Source organism: Hirundo rustica, chromosome 6, assembly GCF_015227805.2.
Source record: "Hirundo rustica isolate bHirRus1 chromosome 6, bHirRus1.pri.v3, whole genome shotgun sequence".
Taxonomy (NCBI): Eukaryota; Metazoa; Chordata; class Aves; order Passeriformes; family Hirundinidae; genus Hirundo; species Hirundo rustica.
Window position 1 is genome coordinate 56790404 of NC_053455.1, and position 27271 is coordinate 56817674.

At 38.8% G+C, this 27271-nt stretch overlaps 1 protein-coding gene across 2 annotated transcripts in view; it reads left to right on the forward strand.

Annotated features, from left to right (window-relative positions):
• The window catches only part of LOC120754597 (synaptotagmin-9), a 67959-nt gene extending 62446 nt beyond the window's left edge, over nucleotides 1-5513 (forward strand). For both annotated transcript variants that reach the window (XM_040068374.1, XM_040068375.1), the window contains one exon: nucleotides 662-5513. Coding sequence is in view for 1 of the 2 variants with exons in the window: in XM_040068375.1 (XP_039924309.1) it covers nucleotides 662-751 (90 nt within the window). In the remaining variant the exon portion in view is untranslated. The remainder of the gene's footprint in view (nucleotides 1-661) is intronic.
• Nucleotides 5514-27271: the final 21758 nt, after the last annotated feature.

The following is a 27271-nucleotide window of genomic DNA, read 5'->3' on the forward strand; positions in this document are numbered from 1 at the left end:
CTGTGTTACCACAGTGCCACTGAAGATTTCCCTGCTTGGTTGCGAGCACTGGCCATAGGCAGCTCTTGAAGAGATTGTCAGGCATTATGAAGATGCTGCGAGCTGGGAAGAATCCCACAGTCTTGTCCTGTGTCCATAAGGAATTGTGTTTCCTGGTGCCTGGGCACCCCAGCAGCACAGTTTGAGCAGGGAGTGCCCACGGGCTGTGTGGCAGGAGGAGGGCTCGATGTCTTCTCAGCACAGGTGCTGCCAGCAGTGGGGCAGCTCTGCCCAGGTGTTTTTGCCTCCAGTGGCAGGGAAGATGCTGGCTGAAGTGTCACACTTGGAATGCTGACCTGGGCATTTGGGAGCTCTCAGCTGTAGCCAAGTGACTTGATAGGAATGCCCTCACACAGCACACGAGGTGTAGTGTAAGGGTTACTATTGCCCACAAGTGTCTCTTAGCAGAAGTTGTCTGCATCCTTATATCCAACCTGCCTTCCCTCTCTGATAAATTTCATGGCAGCCAGAGCCCACAATTAGGTTTTGACAGCTCTTCCCTTTTCACAGGCATCCTGTTCTTTTCATACATGCCTGGCTAACTTCTTTAGATTTCATTACTGTGGATTGCTTTTCATGTCACTGAAAGCTAAACAGAGACGTATTTTTTTTTCCTTCCCAGGAATCAAGTGGGGGAGGGTGTCCAGCGCATCCAGGCTGTGCAGAGAAATATATACACAGCATATCATTTTGGTTCCTGAATCAGGATTAGACTCAGCGAGAGCTTCTGGAACCTCTGTGGCCACAGCCATAGGACCCTGAATATTTGCTGAATAGGACCCTCAGTCTTCTACTGTGTGAAGAGCTATTGGTTTCAAATAGCGTCATGTTATCCACTTGTAGCGTTGATTCTCCAGCTGACACTACTGCTACTGATAGATTATTTGTATGGTCGTAAGCATTACCCAAATTCAAGTCATCATTTCTGTTCAGTAGAATAACCCAGGTTTTACAAGCAAAATGATAGCAATGTAAACCAACAAATATGGGAAACAGCAACAAACATTGTCCTTGTATTTGCAAAAAAGGTGCAGTATTGTGAATGGTTAGCTTTCTAAGTATTTTTTTTTTTTCCAAGAATGATTGCCATCAGATATTTATTTTTTGATGAAAAGTTGTGTCCTCAGTCTCAGCCGATTCCTCCTTTCACCTGACATGAAAGCAAACTAATATGGTTCCTTGCAGAAATCCTTCAAATCTGAAAAACTGTAAAAAAAGTTCTGCTGGGTGAGAACAAGATGCATATGGTATTTGTAATGACAGCATGTTCTTTGAGGAAGGAGATAACCATCTGTATAACATGGAGGTTGCTAGTCCTGAACCTTTGTAGATGATTTTCCAGGCAACTTTCCTGAGTCATGTCCACGACACTGCAAACTGTTGGAAGCATGTCCCAGGTGGCAATGCTGGATCATACAAACAAACACACATCCCCCATGTCGTTTGAAAATGCTGTTCCAAATATATAGTGCCTGTGAAGACTTTATTATTTGTGGTAGAATTAGCAGGGCTGTTTTACATGATGGTATATTGTAAATTCTAACAAATTCTGAACATTAAAAGAAAATTAATCAAAGCGCTGCATTCTGTCACGTAATGAAATTTGTGCCCCAAAGTAGGAGACCCTGGGATAAATTTTTCACCACTTTCTTAGCCACACATGGAGTTCTCTCATCCTCCAGTGTTTTTTACAGCGAACTTGACTCATGTCTTTGCATGGGATTTTTTTTTTTAAATATGCAAATACAAAGTATGGATGTTTTATACAAAACATCTGTCTGCTATGTGCTTACAGAGATGGAGCCCTGGTCATTTAAATAGAGTTCAGATAATTTTACGTGCGCACACATTGCTTCACATCTTGTATGTGATGAATGTTCACCAAGCGTTTTGGATCTGCAACTCTCCTGACACAAATATGCATGCACAGATTGAAGGAATATCTAAAATTTTGGCCTCGAGTCTGAAAGATTAGTTTCATAACCTTTCAATGAGGATCTTCCACAAAATCAGAATTATTCATGGGTAAAGGATATCTTGGAATTTGCAGGAGATCTCGGTTCCGTTGTAAATGTATGCCTCAGGTATAAATCAGAATTCCTGTAAGCACAGCAGTTTTCAAAAATCTCTTGCCACTCTGTGGAGAATACAGCTGCCACAGGCAAGGGTATACCTGGCAAACTAAACAGCACTTCCAAACCTGCCCAAGCACAACTTCAGGAGGGCAACCACTGGGCATTTCCAAAAGAATGAAAATAGCGTTGCCATGGCAAAACTGTTTCACTGCACCTTCAGCTTTCCATCAGGAGGCCGGTGGTACATGACAAAGTGCATATCTGTTCGTGCATGAGCCTCCCCGTGGGCAGAAAGAGTCCTGTGCTCTTTACCCAGGCTCATCTCCCAGGAGCCACCCAGGGGGAGATGGGCATGAGCAAAGGAGGAGGAGCTCTCCCTTTGGAGCGGAGTTCTCCGGTTTCCTGGACAAATCATTCCACACTGCACTTCTGCCTGGAATGCAGGGCAGGCACGCTTCCCACTGCAATGTTAGCAACAGAAACTACTGGGAAGGGGAAAACACCTAGACAGCAGGCTCGATTTGTGTCCGTGGAAAAGTGCAGGAGCATTTCTAGGATTTGTTCCTAACAGCTCAAAGGGACATCAGCTGAAGAGTGGTATCATTATAATTGCCAGTGGGTTGCAGTTCTTTTATTTTATTACCGTGCTTAGTTTATTTAATGCTCAAGGGTCTGGCATCAAAAGAATTATTTTGAATGGAGTTCTACTAAAACAGGGAAAGAAAGCTCTGTGACAGTGAGCATTTAAAGTGGAATCTAGCGGACTTCAAAGGCTTAGAGATGAGAAAAAACCCCTAAATTTATTGAATTCTCCTAATTTTTGCTCATGACTTGCAAACTGTTACTCAGGCTGTGGCATTACTATGTGCTTTTTACAAATACCTGCCTTATCATAGTAGTGCATCTATGGAATGATAGATATTTTCTATATTTGGATACTTCACTCTTCACCTTTATACTCCATTTGATCAGTGATATTCCCTATACCCAAAATATTTTGTTGTTCTGGTTCTGGCTGGCCGATAGACTGCTGCTGTCTTCAGACTGTGTTACAATAATACCACAGTCTGCTGGAAGGACCAGAGGATAGATAATTCTGCTACAAACTCAGCTGGAAACCCAGGGAAAGCTATGGTCCCCATGCTGCTCAGTCTTTCTTTTCTGAACTGTGATTCCCAGTGGTAAATTAGCAGTAGACTCCCAAGAATGATTTCAAAGCTGAAATCCTCTTTTTTTTTTTTTTTTTTTTTTGCTGTGAATGCATTATAACACTGTACGACAAGTATTGTAACTCTAAAATAGAAGAGAAAATCACTTAGAAATGCATCTCAGCAACATTTTAATCCCATTTTATGCTTTAACAACGTGCTATTAAATTGTTGATTTTAGTTTTCCCTAACAAGCCTCCGCGTCAGGTGTTGTTTTGTGGAAAAGCAGTGAGTGGCAGTGAGAAAACCTTCCAGGTTACTGACAGTGAGACCGAGTACCAAGGACAGTGGCCAGATATTCCCATGACAAACACTCACAGCTCAACTCCTCTGCAGCTGGGTGCTCAAATATTTCTTTATCTGCTTCCACCGAAATCACAAGACATTAAAAGCATTGCTGTTTTCTTTTGTTTCACTTTTCCCTGCAAATAGCCCTGGCAGTGGATAAGCAAACATTCTTCTCAGTCTGGGGGAGCAGGGACTACCAGAACAGAAAATAAATATAGCAATAGAAAACAATAGCATACAAGACCCAGGGTCTAAACTGTTTTTATCAGCGATTGCATGGCTCAGTTTTCCATTCCAGCAGATCCATAAAATACAAAAGCAGCACGTGAGATATTTCTAACATAGAGGTCCAATTTAATCGTTGGTTGGGGAACTCCTGGATCAATACAAAATGAAACAACAGCAAAGGGCAATGCAAAAGAATGAAAAAAAAGAGGTTATTTTAGTCCACCCTTGTTGGCTTGAGGCAATGGTTGTTGAGGGGGCTTTTGGTTTGTTTTTATTCTTTGGTTTAGTTGGGTTTAGTTTGGTTTCATTTATGTGTCTTGAACACCAAGCATGGTATGTAGCTATATTATCATGAGCACCCAAATCCAGAGACACAAGAGATATATCGATTTACATGCTTATCACCTAGCAACATTCGAGCACTGAGGGGACGTGTCTGCAACTGAGATAAAAAATGGGTGAAAACTCTTTTCATTTAAAAGTAACAAATAGTAAATGGGGACCAGGAAATCCAGTTGAAAAATCTGTTTGACTCAGCTAGAAATCCATCTGAAATGACTTTGCTGTTAATACATTTTGTTTGAACAGAAGGAAGTGAAAAAAGTGGATCAGATGACTCCATCTGAAGTGTCATTGATGGAATGCTTTTGTCCCTTTAGAACAGTGCATTGCCAAATGATTACATCTCAGTACCAAGAGAGAAAACAATGGATTTCTTATCTAGTAGGGAAAAAAATATCATGTAGAAAAAGTAATCCACAATACTGTAGAATTTAATAAAGCTCCCTGTGCTGTGAAAAAGGGCAGCAGGACAGACTTGGTGACAGTATCACCTTGAATCTTGCTGCAATTAGTGCCACCATGATTCAGTGCTGCAGTGACAGCCGAGCCGAGCTGTGCCAGTTGTATTCCAGCAGCACCACAGCGCCCAAGGCTGGGCAATTCCAAGAGTTGTGTTAAAGTTCTTCTCTAATACAGTGGGTTGGGCAAGGAACCACAGCTGCAAGTTCTCCAGGGCCCTGCAGTTCTCTGGGAGCACATCCATCCCCTTGGAGGTGCACAAAGGGCGCTGATGGCACTGCCCAGGAAAGGCATCCCCCGCTGAGCGAAGGCAGCGCGTGTGGCGCAGAGGGGAAGGTGACGGGACGACTTGTAAACATCTGGGCTCTTCATTTGTTCGTTTGTTTTGTCTGGGCTCTTTAGTTCCTCCTCCTCTTTTGCTCAAACGTAGACATTGTAAAACTGAGATGTTTTACTGGGTTGCATGCTGGCCAGGCGCCGTCTTCGATACCCATCGCAAAGGTGCGTGAAGAGAGGTGTGTTGTTTTGGTATACTTTTGGTTTTGATAACACATGGACATTGTACTATACTTTATTATTTCTTGTTCAATAAATAGTCCTGGTATCTCTATGTTTCATGTCTAATTTTGGAGAGTAGGGCCATACCTGTATCAAGGCTCTCTCAATTAGGTGGGCATTTTGTTCGTTTAGTAGAAATAATGCATGATTCCTTTCGCAGTGATGGTTTGAGGGACAAAAAAATTCTTAATTTTGTAACATGTATTACAATCTTCTACATACAAGTAAAAATGTACTGTGATTTATTTATATAAATCTAGTCTGAACAAATAAGTTTTGATCTTAATAAAAACTGTAAGAAATTGTGCAATTGTAATTTATTACTATTTTGTATTTAATAAATATTAAAGTTCAATTCATTATTCAGAAAGCCAGCAAACACTGTGGAAACGTTTTTGCTCAGCTTTTCTCCACAGATAATGTGTTTTGACAAAATACATGAGACCAGAGAGAAATGGCTTTTAGCTTTACAGCACCCACACAAAATTTAGGAGTTTGGATACTGAAACCTCCTCGTCTTTCATCCCGTATCCCCAGTCATCATGGCAGAAAGATTATTTGACATCAGTGGTGAATGTCATCTATGTTTCATATTAAAAAGAAAATCAACAAACTACAGAAGTGCTTCTGTCAAGTGACATGGTGTTAAATTACCTAAATTAGTATTTAGGATGGCATACTGGCAAAATTAGCAATCCTCCTGTCAACATCTGACACGTAACTCCAGGAAATTCCAAGAGGTCCCCTGGCAGAGCCCAGAAACAAATGGAGAAGAGCAAAAATATATCTGGTATGACCACACAAACTGCGCCCAAAAAGGCAACACTCTTGTCCTTTTTCCTTCTCTTTTACACTAACTGCACTTACATACCCATCAGCAAGAGTCCTACATGTGCATGACTTCTAATTAAGTAAGAGCCTCTCTGTGTCTTTAGGGATAAGCTCAGTCTCTCCTCATTTGGAAGATCTGGCCTGCTTGCATTAATAAAGGGCTGCTGACGTGCGACGTAAGGCACAAAACAGTGTTGCATGCCACTAAGAAATTAATTTAGTTCTGCTCTCCTCTCAGGAATATTTGATCTCACAGACACATGGAAAAGAAATGAGAACAGGCCTGGAGTTTTGAAGTTGATACTGTCCTTAATAATGGGAACGCCTTTAGGCCCTGGGTAGACTCCTGTTTTTCCACGGGTGTGCTGGGGTACTGGGAGATGGAAGTTTAACAGGGGACACATCTATAGACATTTTGTCCCTGGCAGTGAATGTAATGCTAATTATCCCTCTCTTGTCCCTTAAGCCACCATAAAACACACCTCAGCAGAGGAGGTGTATGAACTTCAAAATTGTTTTTAATGTCTTTCAGTAATACTGGTTTGCATGTCACTATTTCTTTGTTAATAAGCAAGCAAAAGCCTCTTCCTCTGTCAAAACAGGCCCACACATCTCTCCTTTCGAGACATTTTTTCAGCAGAATCATCCTTTAAGTCTTTATATGTAGCCTACAGATTCAAAAAAAAAAAAAAAAAAAAAAAAAAAAAAAAAAAAAAAAAAAGGACAGTGATTGCAATAACCTGCTAACGACTGCAAGCCCAAGTTTGAGAATCCTCCCTGGAAAAGCCCTATCAATAGCAAGGCATCCCACATAGCCTTAAACCTAAGAAGCCATGTAATCCTACACAGATAATCAGCAGCAGATGAGAAGTAAGGGAGGTGCCTTGATAATAAGGAGGTTTCCTGGCTGCTGGCTGGGACCTCCCGCAGAGGGAATGCCTGGTGAGGACACAGCAGAGCCTGAGAAGCGCCTGAAGTGACGAGAGTGGGAGTGCAGGGATGTTCCCAAAGAGCTGAGGACACGAGCTGTGGCAGAGAAATCAGTGCCTCAGGAAGGGGCAGAGGCACAGAACAGGGCTCTCCTTCTAAAGACAGGATTCTGTCAGGAAACTTGGTGGCTCCAAAAGTAACCTTTCCAGGGAAGGAAATCACGGAGTGTCTTGTTCTGAGAACTAATTCCATTCACCTCTGACAATATTGTCACTGAAATTTGTCACAGTGGGCCCTAACAGGGGTTTCTGGTGAGAGCAACACATTTTTTTTTCTCCCTGATTGGTATTCTTATATTGCCATTTAAATAGAATCACATCATTCTCCAGGTGCACTTATGCATTTATCATTCCCATATTAATTAAGCACAGTCTTCAATCTAGCCCACCACACCATCCAAAAGGTCATGGCTTTAAACCCATTTAATAACATGCCAAAAAACATTCAGTGAATTCATGTTCCAATACCAGCACATGTAGGTAAATCTGTAAATGCTCCAAGACATCAAAAGTGCCTGAACAATCTGGTTCACATATCTTGACTAAAGTTGTCTAATACTAAAGAATCATTTAGAGATGTCAGAAATGTCAATAAGCTAACTAATGTTAGATCCTCACCCATAGACAAAAATGTCAATAAAAATATTTTTGTTGGAGAAACCACTCTTAATAATAACAACAAACTCTATACTGAACCCTTATTTTATAATTTTCAATTTAGTGGGCAAAATTCTGTTTCAAGAATGTTACTGTAATCCTATCATTTATATCCAGGTAACTGACACAAAAAGAGTTTTAAAACACTACATTAATGAGTTCAGCTACATTAGGTCTCCCAAAAATGAAATATAGTTTTAATAGCCATCTTTTCAAAATGCAACAGTTTGGACCCTTTTCAATAACTTTTGCCTTCCTAAAAAATATCATTCTCAACATAAAATAGTATTAAAAGAAAAAAAAGTTAACCTTTGAAGAATAATGACATAGCTTAAAAAAAATTCCAACTCATCAATCAGTTTTTGTATTTCAGTTAAATTCAAGTCCAAACATTTGCTGTTCCGGTGGAACCTCTTTCATCTGCCAGAAAACAACCTTTGATACTGGTTATTTCCTCTCTTCAAAACCTCAGCTCTCCAAACATGTCACCATTTTCCTTCCAGTTCAAATGGGTGTAATATAGACCATGTTTCAGGAAAAAAAAGGTAACTCCTCAGAACATCTTTTCTAAGTCTGGCCCTGAATCAATTAGAAATACAGGTACAATTTTGGACAAGAAATAAAATAAATTTTGCTATTCTTAGCAGGAGATAAGGTTTTCTGTTGGATTTCCCCAGATTATTTCATTTCTTGCATCTCTACTGAATTGTTTGTAAATGCCTCAAGACTTCTTCCTTTTCTACACTTCTTAAACTACTTGAAAAGTTAAAGTGGATTGAAACAAAAGGAACAATTTCCAATATGACATTGGAGCTCTATCATCTCTTGGTGAAGAAGGACAGAAAGTAACTTCCTCCAACTCTTACTATACATCCCTCTTAAATAAAAATTCATTGTTCCCAACAATAGGGCGAGATCACGCCAAAAAAAAAAAAAAAAAAAAAAAAAAAAACCACAAACAAACAAACAAAAAAACAAAATTAAAAATTACTTCCTTTCGTCAGGAACATCTTTATGATTTGGTGTGGGGCTCTGCTGAATGGCTTTTCCATTTCCTTCGATCTGCCTGACAACTGGAGTGCCACTCTGTCCCATGCCCTTTTCTGCCCTCGCCCTGCCAAGGCAGAACAGCACACTTCAGCTAAACCTTCAGAAGTTCTGCAGATTTTCAGACAGGATCTGAGGCCATTTGCCTTGGAAATTCCATTGCAAGTGGAAATAACTTCCAAGTTGCATCTAGATATAAGAAAATCTGCCTGACAGATTTTAATTTTGTCAATTGTTACTGTTATTATTATTATTATTATTGGTTTTCTTGCTCTGATATCTGCCTTTTTGCCTCCTCCTGTCCTCAAAATCTTTCCCTCATCCTCTTTCCCTCAGTGATTTTTACTGGACAGATGGGTTCAGCTGTTCTCATTCCAACAGACAAGGCTGGTAATGAGCTGTTTCAAACTTTACTCACATTTCATCTGCCACTCACTTCACAGCGATAACGTGTTCATTACAAAGGTGTGTATTTTCTCTTCAGGTAACAGTCCAAAAATTGTAGGGACATAAGGCCTGCTGCAGAATGTGAGGACATGATAGAATTAAGTTGCCAGTTTTCAGTTTAATGAGTTAATAGTAATGGCCAGGCCTGAAACACTTTTGATGAATGCCGCAAAATCCAGGGTGACAGCAAATCACAAAATCAATAGCTACCCATGTCTGCTCCTAAAGACATCAAACATTTGGTGTCTTCAGGTGTTTGAATAAGTACCTTAATAAAATGTTTGAGGCCGTAACACAGCCTGAGATGTCAGAACATTCTGACACCTGTCTAATGTAATCTTCAGACACACAGAGAGCAAATAGACAAGCGAGAGAGCTGTCTATAAAAGGAGATACCAGAGGGTTCAGGGGAACAGGCACAACTATCCAGCTGTCCAAATAGCAACAATTAATTGAGAAATATCTTCTGGAAGTTTTATTTAAACCAAAGGCGTGGCAAACTCTAATGCTGCTGCCCTTAGGAGAAAGGATCTCCAAAGAAAGGAGATTTGCACTTACAGCTCTATAAGGGGAAATACTTGTGACAAAGCAAAAAAAAAAAAAAAAAAAAAAAAAAAAATTATATATATATATATATATATATATATATATAAAAAATAAAATCATTATTTGTTTTGGCTGCCTGAGTAAAACCCCACATTTCAGGGTTTAAGACGAGTCAGCAGCACTTCAGTGTGTGGGGAATGCAAAACATCCTGTATTCAGTACTAACGACTCCTGGCTCCTCACAGAAGTCAATATTTCTTTTATCCAGACTCTCCTAACACCCTGTTACAGGAATGGCTTTCACAGTTTGCTAACAAGCCTAAATTTTTATCAGTGCGTTCTGCATGGTGGATGTGGGGCTGCAGGGAGCAGCTCCGATGGGTGACTCAGCTCCCACCAGGGTCAAACCTCCAAATCAGGAAACAATTCATCCCTTCTTTGCCAAGCACCCAATATCTGCAAATAAAACCTGAACTTTTTGGCACAGAAGGTTCAACGCAAAACATTAATAAAAAATAATTCCACCCAAACCACTCATGCTCCATGACAGAGACCCCAGACAGAGGTTATTATAATAATATGTACAATATTCTTATAGCAATTCATGTGTGATAGCACATTACCTCAGTTTAATTCACCTTTCTGCCTCAAGTGTTCCAGCAGTGGCTTTGTGTTTGTTTTGAATTTCCTCGTAAGTACCAAGGGTGTGCTACAGACTGAGCTTAAAATAGCATCTGGTTTGTAATTACTGTCTGGAACCTAAATTACAAAAACCTGTTGCTCCATGAAAAGATATAATTATTGAAAAGATCTTTTATGCATGGTTTGTCTGCATGCTTAACCATCAATTAAATCATTACCATCTAATCCTGCTCAAAAATAGATTCCCAAATTTCTGAACCTACAAAAATTTGTTTCCAAGTGAAAAATTACCACATTTATTGAATAACTAAAGAAAATCATAATTCCTTTATGGAGATTGGAACTCCAAGCAGGCAGAGGCTTTTATCTGTTTTCTTCATGGAGGCCTATACAGTCACCAAGTTTTTAATTGAGGGGTAAAATCAAGTCTGGTTTATCCAGGGCAGGTACATGGGATAAAAGCTAATTTATCCCAAACCTATTTTGTGGGTTCCAATCTGCATCTGCCATCACCACTTCAGTCTGGCAGCCCAGCATTTCTGCTCCAGAATTTTGCCCAGACTTCCCGATTTTGACCTTCAATATTTTTTTTTTCCCCCCTGCAAGCAGACACACATCAAACACTCATAAAAATTCTGTGCTTTCTTCATTCTGATCTGCTTACCAAAGGAACAGAACGGTAGAGGGGGTGCATAAACACACATTTTTGTGTTGCCCAGGGCCATGTGTCAGGCAAAATCAAAGGACTGGTGCGTATTTCAAGAGATTTTAAAAAAAAAAAAAAAAAAAAAAAAAAAAAAAAAAAAAAAAAAAAAAAAAAAAAAAAGCAGCTTAGAATCCCCTTGATCTCCTTCCACCTACTGACACAATTCCTGTGCCAAGTGTGACAGCTCTGAAACAGCGTTTTGCCAGGGATGCTCTGCAGGGAGTCAGCAGAGAACTCAGTGTTCCCTTTTGGGGATCATGTAGAAAGAACCAGCAGAGTGAGTGCAGGAGACACTTTTCCTTCCCTGATGGGCCTTTGGAGCCTCCCTAACACCATCAGTGCCTTGAAGCTGATGGACAAACTGTCTGAGACCTTGATTTTCCAGTATTTTCCCTTATGCTGCAGTGTTTTAAGTATAGATCCTCTCTGGCACAAAGACTTCCTTTCCTCCAATATGAAGATTTCTTCATCCCTCTACTGATGGCTGTGCTTGCGTTACAGAAATTCTGAGTAATGTCGGGCATGGATGTAAAGGTATGTCCCATTTCCAGTAAGTACCACCAGGGCTCAGGGCTTTGCAGCATTTCCTTTGATCTGTCTTTAACTACAGATCACAGCCTGGGTAATCCTATAAACAAATTCTCCTTAATGTTGTATTTTTTTAATTACGTGAGTCATAAACACGTTTCCTGGTGTCATGAGTGGTGGACATCACTCCTGATTATGTAGAGGATGTAGAAGATACTGAACAAACCCAGTCAAGGAAAATTACCTGCTTCTATCATGAATCCTCATGGCATTCACTGTGTCTCTGGAAAGAGCCCTGTAGTGGCTTTAGAAATACAAAGTTTTGGGTTTAACTGAACTAGATGAATGAATTCCAGTATCACTTTCAACAAAAGAATGCAATCTGATATGAGTCTTTTGCCTTCAGTCCCTGACATTTCCTTCTGCACTGCCTACTCTGGGCATTCCTCTTCCGTGCCTTGGTTTGTGTTCTGGAAATAAAAGCATTTCCCTTTAGCCAATAAAATGAAAAACACAGAACCTATCCCGGGAAATGTTAACAAAAGTACAGTGTGGATCTATTTCTCATCTCCAAAATAATCTTACTTCATACATCCTTTTACAAGTAATTTCCTCCTTCCTCTGCCTTCCTGTAACTCCTTTGGCTGCACGTACATAGAAGGTTTTCCCTGGGTATTCATATTTTTCATTAGAAGTGTATTTCTCCTTCAGACACACAGAATTTATTCAAAACGTGTCCCGCTAATAATATCTTCTCTAGAAAAATGTATTTCAAAGGATCAGCTGTTTATTTCATCTTCTCAGCAAGAGACATCATTGCCCTTGCTCCTGCCTATGCATCAGGAAATGTCCCCCAGAATGACACCTCTGCAGGGTGAATTTTGCATGGTTCATGAGAATGTGAATATTCATACAAATTCACATGGCTGGGTTTGAAGCTCTAACCCCTAAAGAGGGGAATGAAGATCAAGGAGAGATCGTTTCCAAGTGGCACAGCTCTGAGTCTCTTTCTAGTGCCTCCTACCGCTGAAGCTGGACTTTAGGTGCAATTAGAGATTGAGTTTAGTTCCAGGTCCAAGCCTGCTCTTGAAAGTTCCTGGGTATTTATACTGAGGTCAGCCCCTGTGCTGCCTCACAGGTATAAGCTGATGTCCACAACTTCAGCTGGAATCCCATCAGATGGTTTTGTTTCTGTCAGGATGGTGAAGTGGACGGGGTGCCAGTAATGGTAAAGAAAGTCTAGAGTATTTGGGTGAGAGTTTGTTTTATAAGTAATTTTAAAAATGTTATGTTTTGCCTTATTAATCTCAATTACTCCTGAAACAAATTCAGAGAAAATGGGAGATATTTCCACTCACCCATCATTATGCTTGCCCAATTGTAAATAGGCCACTATAAAATTTCAAAAACAATTGAAAAGGGAACATTTACATTACATAATAAACATAATTTAAGAAGGTATAATATTCAAAATTTTGTACAAGTATGATTATCTAAATAACTGACAATGTCAATGAACAGTAATAACAGAAATCGTAAAAACACTTGGAAACTTATAAAAGTAAATATAATGGGGTTTTCTTTAGAGAATTTGTGTTATTTTATAATATTTCCTGCTTAAATTATAAACTGTTATTATTTGAGCAAGACCTGCCAGTGTACAGTCAGGAATGTCCAGAACTGGACATGTCCAAGAATGTTTCCTGTCTCTTGTATTTCCATCAGACATCTGATCAGCTGAAGTCCAAGGCTTATTCTGTATTTTGTTCATTACCTTTTTCATATAAAATATAACTGGGTATCCAGGTCTTCTTCAGACATTGTCCACATTCAGTTTTGATAAGTTACTTAAATCCTTATCATCTCACACATCTAATCCTTTTGCAAATCTCACACAGATTTATCAATACACCTGAAAGATTCAAAAACTGCAGCTGGATCTGGACACCTAGATTCCATCCAAATACTTTAGTCATGCTTTTAAATGCGTTCTGGTTTTTACTGACACGACACATTTTTTCTCATCTGTGTTACACGTTCAGAATTTTCTTTTACAATGAAGGTAGGACCAAGACACTGGGTGAGCATCTCAGTTTTCTCTTAGTTTCTGAGAAAGTATCTGGAAAAATCATAATGTTCAGGATGAGAGAGAAAATGAACTCATCCATATTAGTTATGTTTAGACTTCAAGAGATTTTTCACATGGCCTTCACCTCATCTATGATTTTTGAATATGCGACTTCTAATAAACTTTGCCTTTTCTGTTTGTCTATTTATAATTTTCTGCAGTTCTGGGTGTCTGGTGGAGCTCACATTGCAGATTCCGTGGTGCTCTCGGGCAGTGCTGTAACCTTGTCACAGCCACAACTTTGAAATTGCAGAATTAGAGCCCTTCTTTCAGATTTAGTTCTTGGAGACCTTCTGGCCATCTGCTGAGCAGTCACAAAGTGCTAATGACTCCATCTAACCTCTGGGGGAAGCTTTCCATTAGGTTTGCTAGAGAGCCCTTAGTCCAGGCTAACCTGGAGTCTCTGTCTTTCAAACTGTTGCTGCTCCCTAGTTGCAGCAAACAATTCCTGCTACAGCTTTACATTGTGATTTAAGCACTGGGTTTGCATGGCACAGCCCTTCCTTTTGCATATAAATGTATGTATTTTGCATATAATGTAACACAGGAAGGCATTAGTGCAGTCCCTCAGTGACTCATTAAAATATTTTAATCAAGTTTTAGTGCACTTTTCATGCAAAGAATGACTGCACAACGCTATCTCATTAAAAACAAAACAAAATCAAACCCCAACAAAATCCCAAATAAAAAAATGCTTTAAACAGGCTCTGAATTCTTGAAATTTAATTCAGGCCAAACCAGCTATCTGGCCTGTTCTTGTGCTTAGTAACACTACTGGGAATATTGCAATTGGCAACAATGAGGAAAAATAATACCTGGTTTGATATATGCTTCAGCTTTTAAAATAATAACAAGTTGCTTAACATGGTTTTGCTTAACCTGTTCATTTATTTTCATTCCTAAAATACAAGGACCAGAACACATAGGAAATTAACAAAAATTGCAGAGCTTCTTTTTGTTCAGTATTAAAAAAACTAAATCCTCATTCAAGGATATTATTAACTTGTGTAAATCACCCTTTTTTGAGGGATATGTTGCAGTCACAGATTTCAGAAAATAAGCAAAATGACTGGATGGTAGCAAAGTATTGATGGTTTCTGCCAGGTCCATTATGAACCGCAGGGAATTTCAGCCACCTCATGACTTTAACCTTTCAACATCCCTATCAGAATCATAGAATGGTGGAATTGTTTAATCGATAGAATGATAGAATGGTAGAATGATGGAAGTATAGAATTACAGAAGGGTTTGTGTTGGAAGGGGCCTGAATGATCAACCAGTTCCAAACGCTCTGACGTGATTCCACTATCCCAGGTTGCTCAGCGTTCCATCCAAGCTGGCTTGAACTCTTCCAGGGATGGGGCAACCACAGCTTCTATTGTCAACCTGTGCCAGGGCCTCAACACCCTCACAGTAAAGGATTTCTTCCTAATATCTCATCCAACCCTTCCCTCTGTCAGTTTAAAGCCATTACTGCTTGTCCTGTCACTATAAACCCCTGCAACAAGCCCTCTCCACATTTCCTGCAGCCCCTCTAGGCGCTGGAAGGCTGCTGGGAGGTCTCCCCGGAGCTGTCTCTTTTCCGGGCTGAACGGTTCCAAGGTCTGCTCCCTCAGCCCAGCAGAGGCTGGAATGACAGTGTTCAGTTCTGTGTTAATAACTTTCCAAATGGCTTATCATCCACGAGCCAGCAGAGGGGACTCACCACGCAGTCTGATGGGAACAGCTCTGTCATTAGCTAGTCACTCTACGATTGACTCCTTTGTGTTTTCAGACAACTTGCTCTGCAGCCCTGTGGAAGCTGCACTGCACAATCTTCTGTCCATTTATCCACAGATAACACGTTATTAAATGGAAGCATTTTGCCCTTCTCCTGCCAAGGCAGCACAGGGACACCACTGAAGGAATAGAAATTAATACTGCTGCTGGTTCTTCTCACCAGTCCCATTGTTTTCTTGTGAAACCCCTCACGCTGACCCTTCTCCATCAGAAGGCCCCAGGTGAGGAGGGTGAGAATTTTCTCCATAAGAATTCCTTTTAGAGCAAAATTAACAGGTTTTACTGATTCAGCGGGCTTCTATTTTTGGTGCCTAGTTGGGAATACATTTAGGGAAAGAGACAAATATAATTTACAGCAAGAGCTTAGAGCAGGTCCCCTTGTGGCATCAGAATGTAGACACTCAAGGTTACTCATTACTTCTGAAAAGCTTGTCCCGTGTAAGTGCAACCAGTTCAGGGGCGTGACTGCAAACAGCTCCCCTTGCTCTAGACATTTAAAATCTATTTATCTGTCTGTCTATATTAGATAAAAACAGCTTTTATTTGATGTATTTCCCAGTTATTCAAGAGATCACATGTAAAAATATCAAAGTCTTGAGCCTCCGCAACACATTCCATAATAAATACGCCCAGCTTTTAGCCATGCTTATTTTTATGAGGCTTTGCTTTTAAGGGATTTTATCTTGTTCCAGCGTACTTTCCCCTCACATCAAATTCAGAGTGGTCTTCCATTTATCTTTCCTACATCACTGACAGTCTTTTTGAGTTTGAACAACATTATCAGAGAAGTTATCAGTGTTCTGCTGAAACCAAAGGGATTTAACAGATACCACATTATTCAGAAGCTCCTGCCTGCCATTTGGGATAAATGTCTGTATTTGAGGAAAGAATATATCATGTTATTCATGTCTGTGATTCTTCATCATATGGAAAAAGTTTTACTTCAAATAATGAATCAGAAAGCAAAGAAGCGAGAGGGCCGTAAAGGAAAAAAGCACACAACAGCAAGAGAGATGGAGAGGAGAGGAAAAATGTGATGGGAAAAAATGAGACAGGACTGGAATTAAAGGCAATGATGTAGAAAAAAATCCTGACAGCTTTAATGGGTTGTCAAAGACGATCTGCAAAGGCTCCAAAACAAATGAAACAAAAGAAAAAACCAAAAAAAACCCAAGGCAGAGCCATATAAATACACATAAAAATGAAAATGGAGCAAAGCATCTCATCTGTTATTTCAGGATGCCGAAATTAAACTACTCTACCTAATAAACTGAAATTGCTGTTTATGAAATGCTGCTTTAGTTTATGACATATGCAGCCTGTACTGGTTCTAAAGATTAACCTGTATCAAAATCTCCAATCTGTTTCTCCTGGAAAACTCCCTTAGCTTCCATGGTTTCTGATGCTAAGAAACCATAATGTTATGGTCTTCATTATCCTTGATTCAATCAAATTCATTATTTACTTGGTTTAACTAGACGACATACAATTAATGTTTGTGAATGTGAGTGGCTTCTTCCTGGGCTGGTAAACAGGAGGAATAAGTTTTCTTAATATTCTCAGTTCAATCAATAAATCTTCAACAGCAAAGGAGAATATTTCAGAAGTGAAAAGTGCAAATCATGTACTAAGAACTCGGCTGTGGTCCCTAAACCCTGACCTACATCAGGATGTTGTGACACCTTCAAAGGAATGTGGGATCAGTTGGGTCTTCTGATACTCTATTTCATCTCCAGGCACATCAGGAGAAACATGCTTGTTTCTTTACCAAAAAGGAGAATGGAAAATATCAGCTTTTATGTGCCTCTATGGTACAGAATAAACAACTACAGGTAGGTTTAAATTAGCAGATGATATTTGTGACCAACGAAAAAACAACCTTTCATTACCTTCCTAGAGAAACGTAGCCTTAAAACACATGATCAAATAAATAATAAAATAAATAATTTAAATGGGAATTAATGTATGCACTAAATGACTGATGCCAAGCTAAAAATCTTTCATTATTAGCCCTGTATATATATTTTACTCACACACACATAATATTGAGAAGAAGAGTACTCGAGAAGCTGTTTTTCCACAGTAATTGTCACCCATGAAAAGTGCTAAAAATACAGCCATAAAAAGCAATCTGTTTCTCTGAGTTCTGTGTTTCCTTTCTTGCCATTTTTTAAAATGAATGTCTTTTATGGAAACTAGATTTTTTTTTTTTTTTTCCCTCACGAGTTAATCTATTCCTACAGCTCCTTCACTGTCTTTGGTTGCAATCCCTGGTATTTCTGCACCCAGGAATTGTGTGGGATAACGGCAGGAATATTGAAGGTCCTTCAGGGGTTCTGTTTACAAGATAAGATCCAGATGTAGCCACATAATTACATTTCTTCCATAAATAAACTTCCTCTCAAACTTAACACTAACAAGTCTCTTTAAAGCTATTTGTCTATTCATGGAAATCATAGAAGTTAACTTATCATTTTAGTACCTGGACAAAAGGAATGGAAAACTAATAAAGTGATGGAGAAAAGAAACTGTAACTTTTTGGTCTCCATTTTCTGCATTTTTCTGTTGTCATCTTTCAAAACTCTCCCACAATTACTGGCCCAAAATTTTAGCGCTGTTTTTTTTGCAATCCACAGAAGTTTTTGTTTAGAAAAAAAAAAAGTCATATTCCTCTTTATTATAACTTTGATTCGTTCAATATCTCTAATTCAAATCCCTTCAATTCATATTCACAGTATTTCTCAACGATCATTCTTTCTTGTACCTTGCATGCTATTGTTTTAGTTGGTATCTAAATTCTTAATTTGAAAAATCCTACCTGATACAAATATTGCTCAAGAAAGAGAGATTTCCATCAACTATTCAACATCTTTTTGTTTCAGGTTAATCCTGGAGGGCTCAGCACAGTGTAAGAGCCATGCTTGAAATGCTGGGTGAAGTCAACGTTTGTGTTTCTGGGACTGGATTTTCACCAAAAGAGTTAAAATTGCCACTGGGGGAGGATAATGCATTCTGGAATGCTCCTTGTTTTCACTGCTTTTTTACACAATTTAATTTTTTTTTTTTTTTTCATTTCAGAAACATCCTCTATAATACAAGGGGCAAGCCCCAGCATTTGTGTTGACGTAGAACCCATTAGGATCACAGAAATATCTAAAGTGGATTTGACTATTAATTCTGGAAACAGATTCTCTATTATTATCTTGCACTATTGTTATTCTGCACTGAGAATGCACCAGAAAGCAGACAGATTTTTCCTACCAGGCTTTCTGCCTTCAGTCTTTAGGAGGTGTGTAGTCAGTATTATGGTTTTTACAATTACCCATCTGACAAATAGAGTGCAACTCCCTTGTTCTCTTTGGACTTCTTTAGGACCCTCAAAACCTCCTACAGCAGATCATACCTTTTTTTTTTTTTTTTTTTTTTTAATTAAAAAAACCCCTGAAGCCTTAGCCCTGAATGCTCCTGATCTAAAGGAAGACCTCAGAGATGGAAATGTCAAATATAAGAAATGCCTTCTGTAATAAGTCAGGCATATGAACAAATCACAATTAGATGGAAAAGGTCTGAGACTCTCAAGCAGGGACTGTTACTATGTATTTGTAGTACTCCTGGAAAACCAGAGCTCATCTCTTTGGTGATATTAAAGGTAAACATTAAATAAATGCCGCCAGTGTTGTTGCTGTTATGTTTTGGAAAAAGCAATGCCATTATGAACGGGATGCAGTCACTCTGCAGCACGTTCTTGCTCATGACTGCTGTTGGGAAAAACAAATCCAAAAAGACTACAACAAACATGTTTTAAGCCAATACTTTTCTCTCCTGCCAACTGGTAACCACATCTTAGTGTTCAGTGTCGTGGCAATGCACAGATTTATGGCTGTGCTTCTTGTGCAAATGAAAACCACAAGCAAAGTGTTTACCTGTTTGAATGGAAGCAGCTAAATGCCTGGATCAGCTGGCACACAATACATGTCTAAATCTTCTTTCCAATATTTCCTCTAGCACAGGAGACTGAAAGCTATTCTCAGTACAAGCTAGAACTTAAACTGGCAGTCTGTTACTGGACAGATGCCATTGATAAATTAATTATTGCTCTCGCACCATTCGGGCAAGAGTGTTGTTGCATTTTTTTTTTATATATATATATATATATAAAATTTGTTTATAGATGTGATCATTACTGGGTGATTATTCTGGACCAGCAATTTATACTCTCCAAACTCTCTGGGAACTGCTTTCTCTATGTTAGGTCACTGAAGTGTGTTATTTTTGGTCAAGGTCACACAGCAGTTTTGCTATTCCTTGGTTTATTGAAGCTTAATCAAAACTGTAGGAAATGTTCTTAAAAATATTCCTCACTGATGCATCCAAACACCACCACAACAACAGCAGCAGTTTAGTCACCACCACTCTGGGATCATTTTCCTCAAGGAGAGGGGGAAGAACCAGAAGGGGACACTGAGAGGACAGACTTCAATTCCATAAAGCATCTAAATCAATTTTTGCTTTAAAACCTGCCATTATGTAGAGTTTTATGCACTCAAACGTCAAACTCAAATGTTTGAAGGGAAAAAAAATTGTCAGTAAATTAACGTTTTTTGGGAGTCTTTTAACATATCCTTATTGAAAAGTACCAAAAGGATGTAGAAATAGGTTTGGAGGGGACCTCAACAGGTTAAATAGAGCTTTTACCTGTCGTGGTACCATTTTATCTGCGAGGGAAAGTACAAGTAGTGACAGCTAGCCAGGAGCTCTCCAACCTGGTCTGGGTCAAATACAAAGAAATACAAAGAAATAAATACAAAGAAGTACAGTTCTGTAGCCCTAGCAAAAAGACTGGATTGACAAAAATGAGCAGGTTAAACTGAAACTGCTGAGTAAGTCTCTAGAGTGACTGCAACTACAGAAGCTGGGCAGGTGACCAAAATGGCCTCAGAGCCCTGGGATTATCAGTGTAAATAAACACAAACAGGCAAGGACTGACAATAGCAAAATATTTCTGGAAAGCCAACGGGTTTGTGTTCAGCAAGAAGCAAAAGCCTTGAGCTGTGATTCATCTCTTTGCAAAAGTGCAGATGTTGCAGTGTTTTGGAAAAACAAATCATTAATGCCACCTGTGGATGCAGGAGTCGAGTTACAGAGGTAAAATGAGTTGTTTGCATTCATTTTGCCAGTTCATTTGAAAGGCAAATACAGACTCTAGGTGTTCATCTCCTGAATATGCCAGCCTGAACATCAGAGAAAGCAGGTTCCTATTCACTCCCAGAAGCCTGGGGTCCCTTTTCACTATATTAGACCTAATTCTACACCAGTTTGTTGTTGGTGAAGTAGCCAGGTACCCATCACACGGTGTGGATTAAAAAATCAAAAAGAATCTGTTCTGTCGTGCTCGGATTTGGTGTCGATGTCAATCCCTGCCACAGCTCTGGTACCTCTGCTAAATGAACAGGAAACTTGCACACACAGGAAGGGCAGCTCAAATCTGCTGAATTGTCACTGCAATAATGCAAGAAAATGAGACAGCTTTTTTGTTGCTGTTATCAGGTTAGTGTTTCATAATGCAAAAATAAAATGTAGTGACTGCTTCATTAAGAAAATTATGTTAAGATCAGAAAACGCAACTGGAATATCCACACTCAGGGCAATACTGGAAAAGGAAAAGCTGCTTGACTATTAAAATCCTCTAGTATTACATTTTCCCTATACCTGACAATATGTGAAGTGTGATGTATAAACACTTTTCTAAATAAAAAAAGTAAGGAGCAGTTGCCATGGAGACATCATGTGTTCCCTTGGGGCTTGAGGAAACACAATTAGCCTACAGGATGGTTTTCAAACACTTCAGTTTGAACCTTTTGGAGTTTCAGAATTGTAGTGATCTGGTGAAATAATTCTTCATTCTGTCTGCATTTTTTCAGCTGATACATATTACTGTGTGTCCAAAAATAGTGATTATGGAGGAATAGCTCTCATTTGGATATTTTAAATTGAATTTATAGAAGGGTAATCTTCAGCCTTGACTTTTTTATCACCAGATTGAAAAATGCCATCAGTTTGTGCAGAAATCTCTTTCTTTCCCTTCAAGTCTTTCTGATTTTGCAACCACAAAACTTAATTTCTCTTGCACCCTAAATGTGTTTGAATAAAGACATTTGTTTTTATTTAAACTTCCAGTGAAGGAAACAGTGTTTTTTCTTGGCTATTATCCCAAGTCAGCTCTCATTAGAAAAGAGTAATCAACGGTTTGTGGAGAGGAGCGTGTTTCATCAGATAAACACTCTGATTCTGATTTGACACTACTCTCTGCTTGATTATACAGACTGAAGCTGAATTCTGAATTTCCGAATTTCTTTGCCTTCTGTCTACACACCTTGCCTTCATTAAGGGGTGAAGGGAAATAATTCTAATAACTTTTTAACCTCCATCCCTGTGTTGAGGTGTGGATCTAACAGCTTGTTATTATTAGCAAGGTCTTCGGAAAGGATCTGTGCTCCCAAACAGAAACCTCAAGGGATTAATCACTCAGGCTAAAAGTTGTTATGTGCTTTTAACACTCCAGCTGAAATGAGCTATGCCTGATTGTCAGATCTACCTAAAGTCTTTGTATTTCTGATAATTTACACCTTCCTTTAATCGTCTGAGCCTGCTTCTCAAAGGAAGTCAATTAGCTTCAATACATCTTTGCATATCATAAAAGAAGCCCGTATTTTTTGATAGGTTTTCACTGTAATGGCAACTCTATCTCATTTTCTTTTCTTTTAAACAGGCTAGTAGGTTGCATTGCTCTGAATACACAAAGAAGAGGTCTCCAGAAATAATCCTAATTAGAACAAATACAGATAAACTCTCTATTTGCACGCCACAAAAAAAAACCAAAAAAAACCAAACCAAACCAAACCAAACAAACAAAAAAGTAGAAGTCGTGTGACAAAATGTTTTGAGACCCTATGCAGAAAAACCAGCCCTGATTTAACTACAATTAAATGTGAAGTGCAAATAGAATCTCAGAAGCTGATTAGCAATGGTGCCACAAAATCCTTTGTTTAACAGTAAGGATTATTTATTAAAAAATAGAAAATAGTTCACCACACAATTAGAGTGTGTGCTACTTGATGATCAGTCTGTCCTTGCTGCTGTGATTAACCCACAAACAGCACTGAGGTGCAGCTTTCAGTGCTGACAATCACAATCATGCCAGAATCTGCAATTTAAACATTATTCTACTTACTAGCAGAAGCTGCAGAAAGTTTCAGTATGGTATCAAATAGGTAATAAGCAGCTCAGGAAGGCAGAAAAATAGAGGTTTATGAAAAATTCAGTAAAGAGTAAAAATACACAACTTTATGATCACTGCTTTCTTCTTGCCTGTCCATATCAGGCACATGCAGGAAGTCAAGAGACCAAATATTTTCCTCCTTGACAGGAAAAACCTGATCAAAACAAATTTTCTCAATGAAAGCCAAGTGCCTGGACATGAGAGCTGTAAATCAGAACATTCACCAACAATAAGCACATAGTATTTCTTGAAATATAACTCATGGAAGTTATTAAACAGATCTTCTGGAACAGAATTGTGCTTTAATACTGTGAGCAGCAATTTGGATATTCTCTTTAATGGATATGTCATCTTCTCAGCTGACATATGTTCCAAGATAAATTATATCCAACATTTTAAAATACTCATTTTCATCTCTTAGCAGTTAGGCAGGAGAGCTCTCTTCCTCCTTAGTCTATTGAACTTTTTTTATTTTACTTTATTGGCGAGTTCCATTTTTTTAATGTATAATTAAAATTCTTTTACACGTTTACAATTTGCTGCCATTTGAACATGTTCTTCATAAATCCAGAAAACTTCCTGATAATTTTAGAATGTGAACTAAAAGGCAATTTCAAATCCTTTTTGAGATGTATCTAATAAGTTTACAGACCTAGTCATCAATGAAAACAGCAGAGATGAAGAGAGTCAGGTAATTTAAATGTGCATTTAAGGTATTCATATCTTATTTTCATGTGTCTAAGTCTATTAAATCATCGATCCCAAATTTACAGCTGTGAAATTTTGAAAAGACAATTTGTGAGTCCAAACAGAAAAATAGTGTGCAAAGAAAATAGTGTGCAACTATAGAAAGCAAGCATTAACTGTAAATCATTTCACAAAACAACATCATGATTGAAGTGAAATAAAACCCAAAACCTGCAAATTCTAGCAGGAATTCATTTTTGAGCATAGGCCAGTCCTTACAATATGGTAATAGTAACCAAATAAATAGCATTCCTTTTTCACCTATCAAAGGTACTCCTATCGCCTATCAAAGGTACTCCTTGTTAATAAATCAAGTGCACAGTAGTTCTTGACTTTTTAATGATCCTGGGAATCTCTTAACTTACTCTTTTGGTAGGACCACATGAATTTTGTAAATACAATCTAAATGTCAAGGATTTTTTGAGTCATGAATGATAGGAAAACCTGTTTTATGTGTGAGCATAAACATGTGCAATAATAATTTTATCAAATAATAGATAGAGTTGAGAGGCAACAATGCGGTTTTTTCCTCTTCTACAGACTGGGTAATAACCACTGATCTTGAGAAACATGTCTTTCCTAAGCAAAACATCCTGCAGCACAGAAGGTCTACACAGAATTAATTCTGCCATCCATCAGGCCTCTCACCCTCCTGCAATGCTACAGACACACAGTTTGCTCCTTTACCGCAAAATTTCATCCCAGAATCTCAGAATGCTTAGAATCGCTGATAAAAGTGTGAACAAACTACAAAACAAGTCTGGGTGCGAACATTTCTTCAGTTTTATTTGTTTTCACATTTTCAGGCAAATGAAAACTGAGAATAGATTTTTGAACACAACAAGCCGTAGTTTTGAGTGTCGGTCTTTAGAATTAGAAATAAAATCATATTCTCTCATAAAAGATACCTGCTTTTTAACTGCCACCAACAAAAGTTTAAAACCAGAAAAAAGTATTGACTCTACATTCAAAAAACCAAATTATAGTTGACCTGTGAGATAACTCTAAGAATCTCCAGCCCTTCATTCCTTTTTTCTACCCTTTTTGGCTTATTTGTTTCTGTGGTCTGAGTTTTGTTAAACATCACAGCAAGGCACCTTCTTCCAGAGAAACTACATCACAATAACTCAAGAGGTGAATTTACTGTTTGAGCCTTGTGGATTACACTGTGAAACTCTGAAATTATGTTTTAGCCACGTGGCAAAGCCTTCGTGGAGCATAGCAAATGGACAGGTCAGAACAAATTTGCAGCAGGGTAGAAATCCTGTGGTTTTCATTTTTCCCTTGAAACACGTACTGGTGGTATAGTGATAACCATTAGAAGCCTCCTGAAAATGGATTCTGTATTCTGAAGAGTGAAGGCATCTCAGCCATTGCACATACGATTGATTTGTTAGCCCAGAGCTTTTTGACAATACTGCTTTACATGCACAGATTGCAGTTCTAGTAAACACTTTTGTATATTTCATTGAAATATTCTGCTTTGAATAAAATGCATTGGAGAAAGTTGTGACCTAAGCTACTTCTTTAATGTAATGTCAAGGTACTAGATTTTCAGTAATATACTGGCTGGCTTCAGAGAAAAGTAAAAAGGCTTGACTTTATTTTGCTCCTGTTGCATTTTTATGGAAAATATTGTAACAAGCTATTCAGAAGATTTACTGACTGCAAGAGAACCATGTAATCATCATTAGGTTGCTGTCCTCTAAACAGTGTTGTAATATCTGGCATAAAACATAAAATACTTGTATAAGAGAGAACCAAGGACAAGAGAGAGAGAGTTTTGTGTTTTTCCAGTGTGTTTATTGACTTTAAAGTGATGGCAATTGTAGTTCTATACAAGCACTGAAGGAATTAACAAAGAGACAGGGAGTCATAGCGAAAAAGCTCTCATTTTTCCATACCACACCTGCATTTTGATGGATCACTAGGGATTTCATCCACAGCATCCTTTACTCTTTCCCACAGGAACCTTCCTACTGCATCTAATCCAGCCAAACAAGGAACAGCAAGGCACAGTTTTGCTTGGTGTGAGGCAAAGATGTGTGAGTTAAACACCTCCAGAAATCTCTCAAAGCTGTCTGAGAAATAGGATTCCCCCAGCTCAGAGTAATCCTCAGAGGATACAACACTGGCAGGGCAAATCTCATGGCAGTTGTTTCTCACCCTCCCAGTACAGTAAGGATTTAAGAACAGGGAGAAGTGTTTGGAGCCAGAATCACAGCAAACACAGACAGTTCTCCCCGAATCAACTCTTTGGAGGCTGTGGTTAAGGATACCCTTAATTCCACCTCATGCCAGCCAGGTGCTGCTCTTTTTAGTCTTTAAAAAAAGTCCTGGGTTCTCCTTAGAAAATGCAACACAGATAATCTCAAAGCCCACTTCCTTTTCTTCCAGATGCAGGCTAAGCCGTCTCAAGCTCTGCCACAGATTAAGTACTTACGTATACGATTAGGCCTTTCTACTTTCTACACATTTCTTTGTGCCTAATAACTTCCCTTGCAAGTCACATTGCCATTCTCTCGGTGTGATTGTGCAGTGTTCTTGAAATCTGCGCCTCAAAGAGAAATTTAGTCCTATCTACCTTTTCACACTGCTAAATTAAAAAAGTTTCAGTCCCTCATCTGCGTTTTAACCGTACCCATACCATTTAAAAAGAGAGGAATTCCATGCCCCTCCTTTTGTGCTGTAATCCCTGCTGATATTTTAGAAATTAATCTCTCCCAGGCTGTTAGAATTTGAAAGAAAAGCACAGTTCTCATCAACTATCTATGCAGAAAATATTAACATTATTACCCTCCATACATTCATGTCTCTTCCAAACAAGAGACAGCAAGACTTTATCTTGATACTGCGATATTATTCATACTCCAGTTGTTTGTTTCAATTTAATGTAAAGTGCTCCAAATAATTTTAGACTTGGATACTGAGATTTCACGTGAAGCTAAATTACCATTTCCTTTAGCTAAAGAGTGAAGCATCACTGCTTTGCAGAAGAAGCCTTCTTCCATGTCAGGGCCATGGTTCTAGAAGAAGAACACACACAGTCCAATTTTTCTGGTACAGAGTAAATCAGATTAACAGGTTCCTCAGCAGATTCAGCCACGTAGGCAGGTATATAAAACAGAGGCGACTTTCCCTGAGTCAGACAAAATTCCATTATTTGACAAGGATTTCAGCAAGCATTGCCATGTCTGGGGCTGGACAGCCCTCCTCCTCATCAGCTCCCTGCAGGAAGCCTTGCTCCAGCCACAGAGGTTATATACACAGGGAGATTCCCCTCATCCCTGCCTGGAGTTCTGCTTGAACATCTCTTCAGAGGATAAAGAGCCCAATGAATCTGCCAAGACACTCTTGGCCTCTTTTGCTTGTGGAAGGGGGCAACAGGCAAGGGTACAGCAAACACCCTGCCCCAAGTACTATGGGCAAACTGAGCAAAATTGGGGGAAACCAACAACAACAACCAATAAAAATAAAAATAAAAATTAAAAATAAAAATAAATTTAAAAATAAAAAAAAAACCCAAACAAAAAAACCAACAACAACTACAAAAAAAGAAAAAACAAAACAAAACAAAAAAAAACCCAAACAACAACAACCCATGAGCCAGTGTAAAGCTAATCAGGCTGCCTGGTCATCATTTTCTGATTTAAAGTGTTCAGTTGAAATCCATGCTTATGACATCACTTTCACTCCTGAAAATGGATTTTCTCACTCAGCTACAAACTGAAGGAAACTGATACATTCT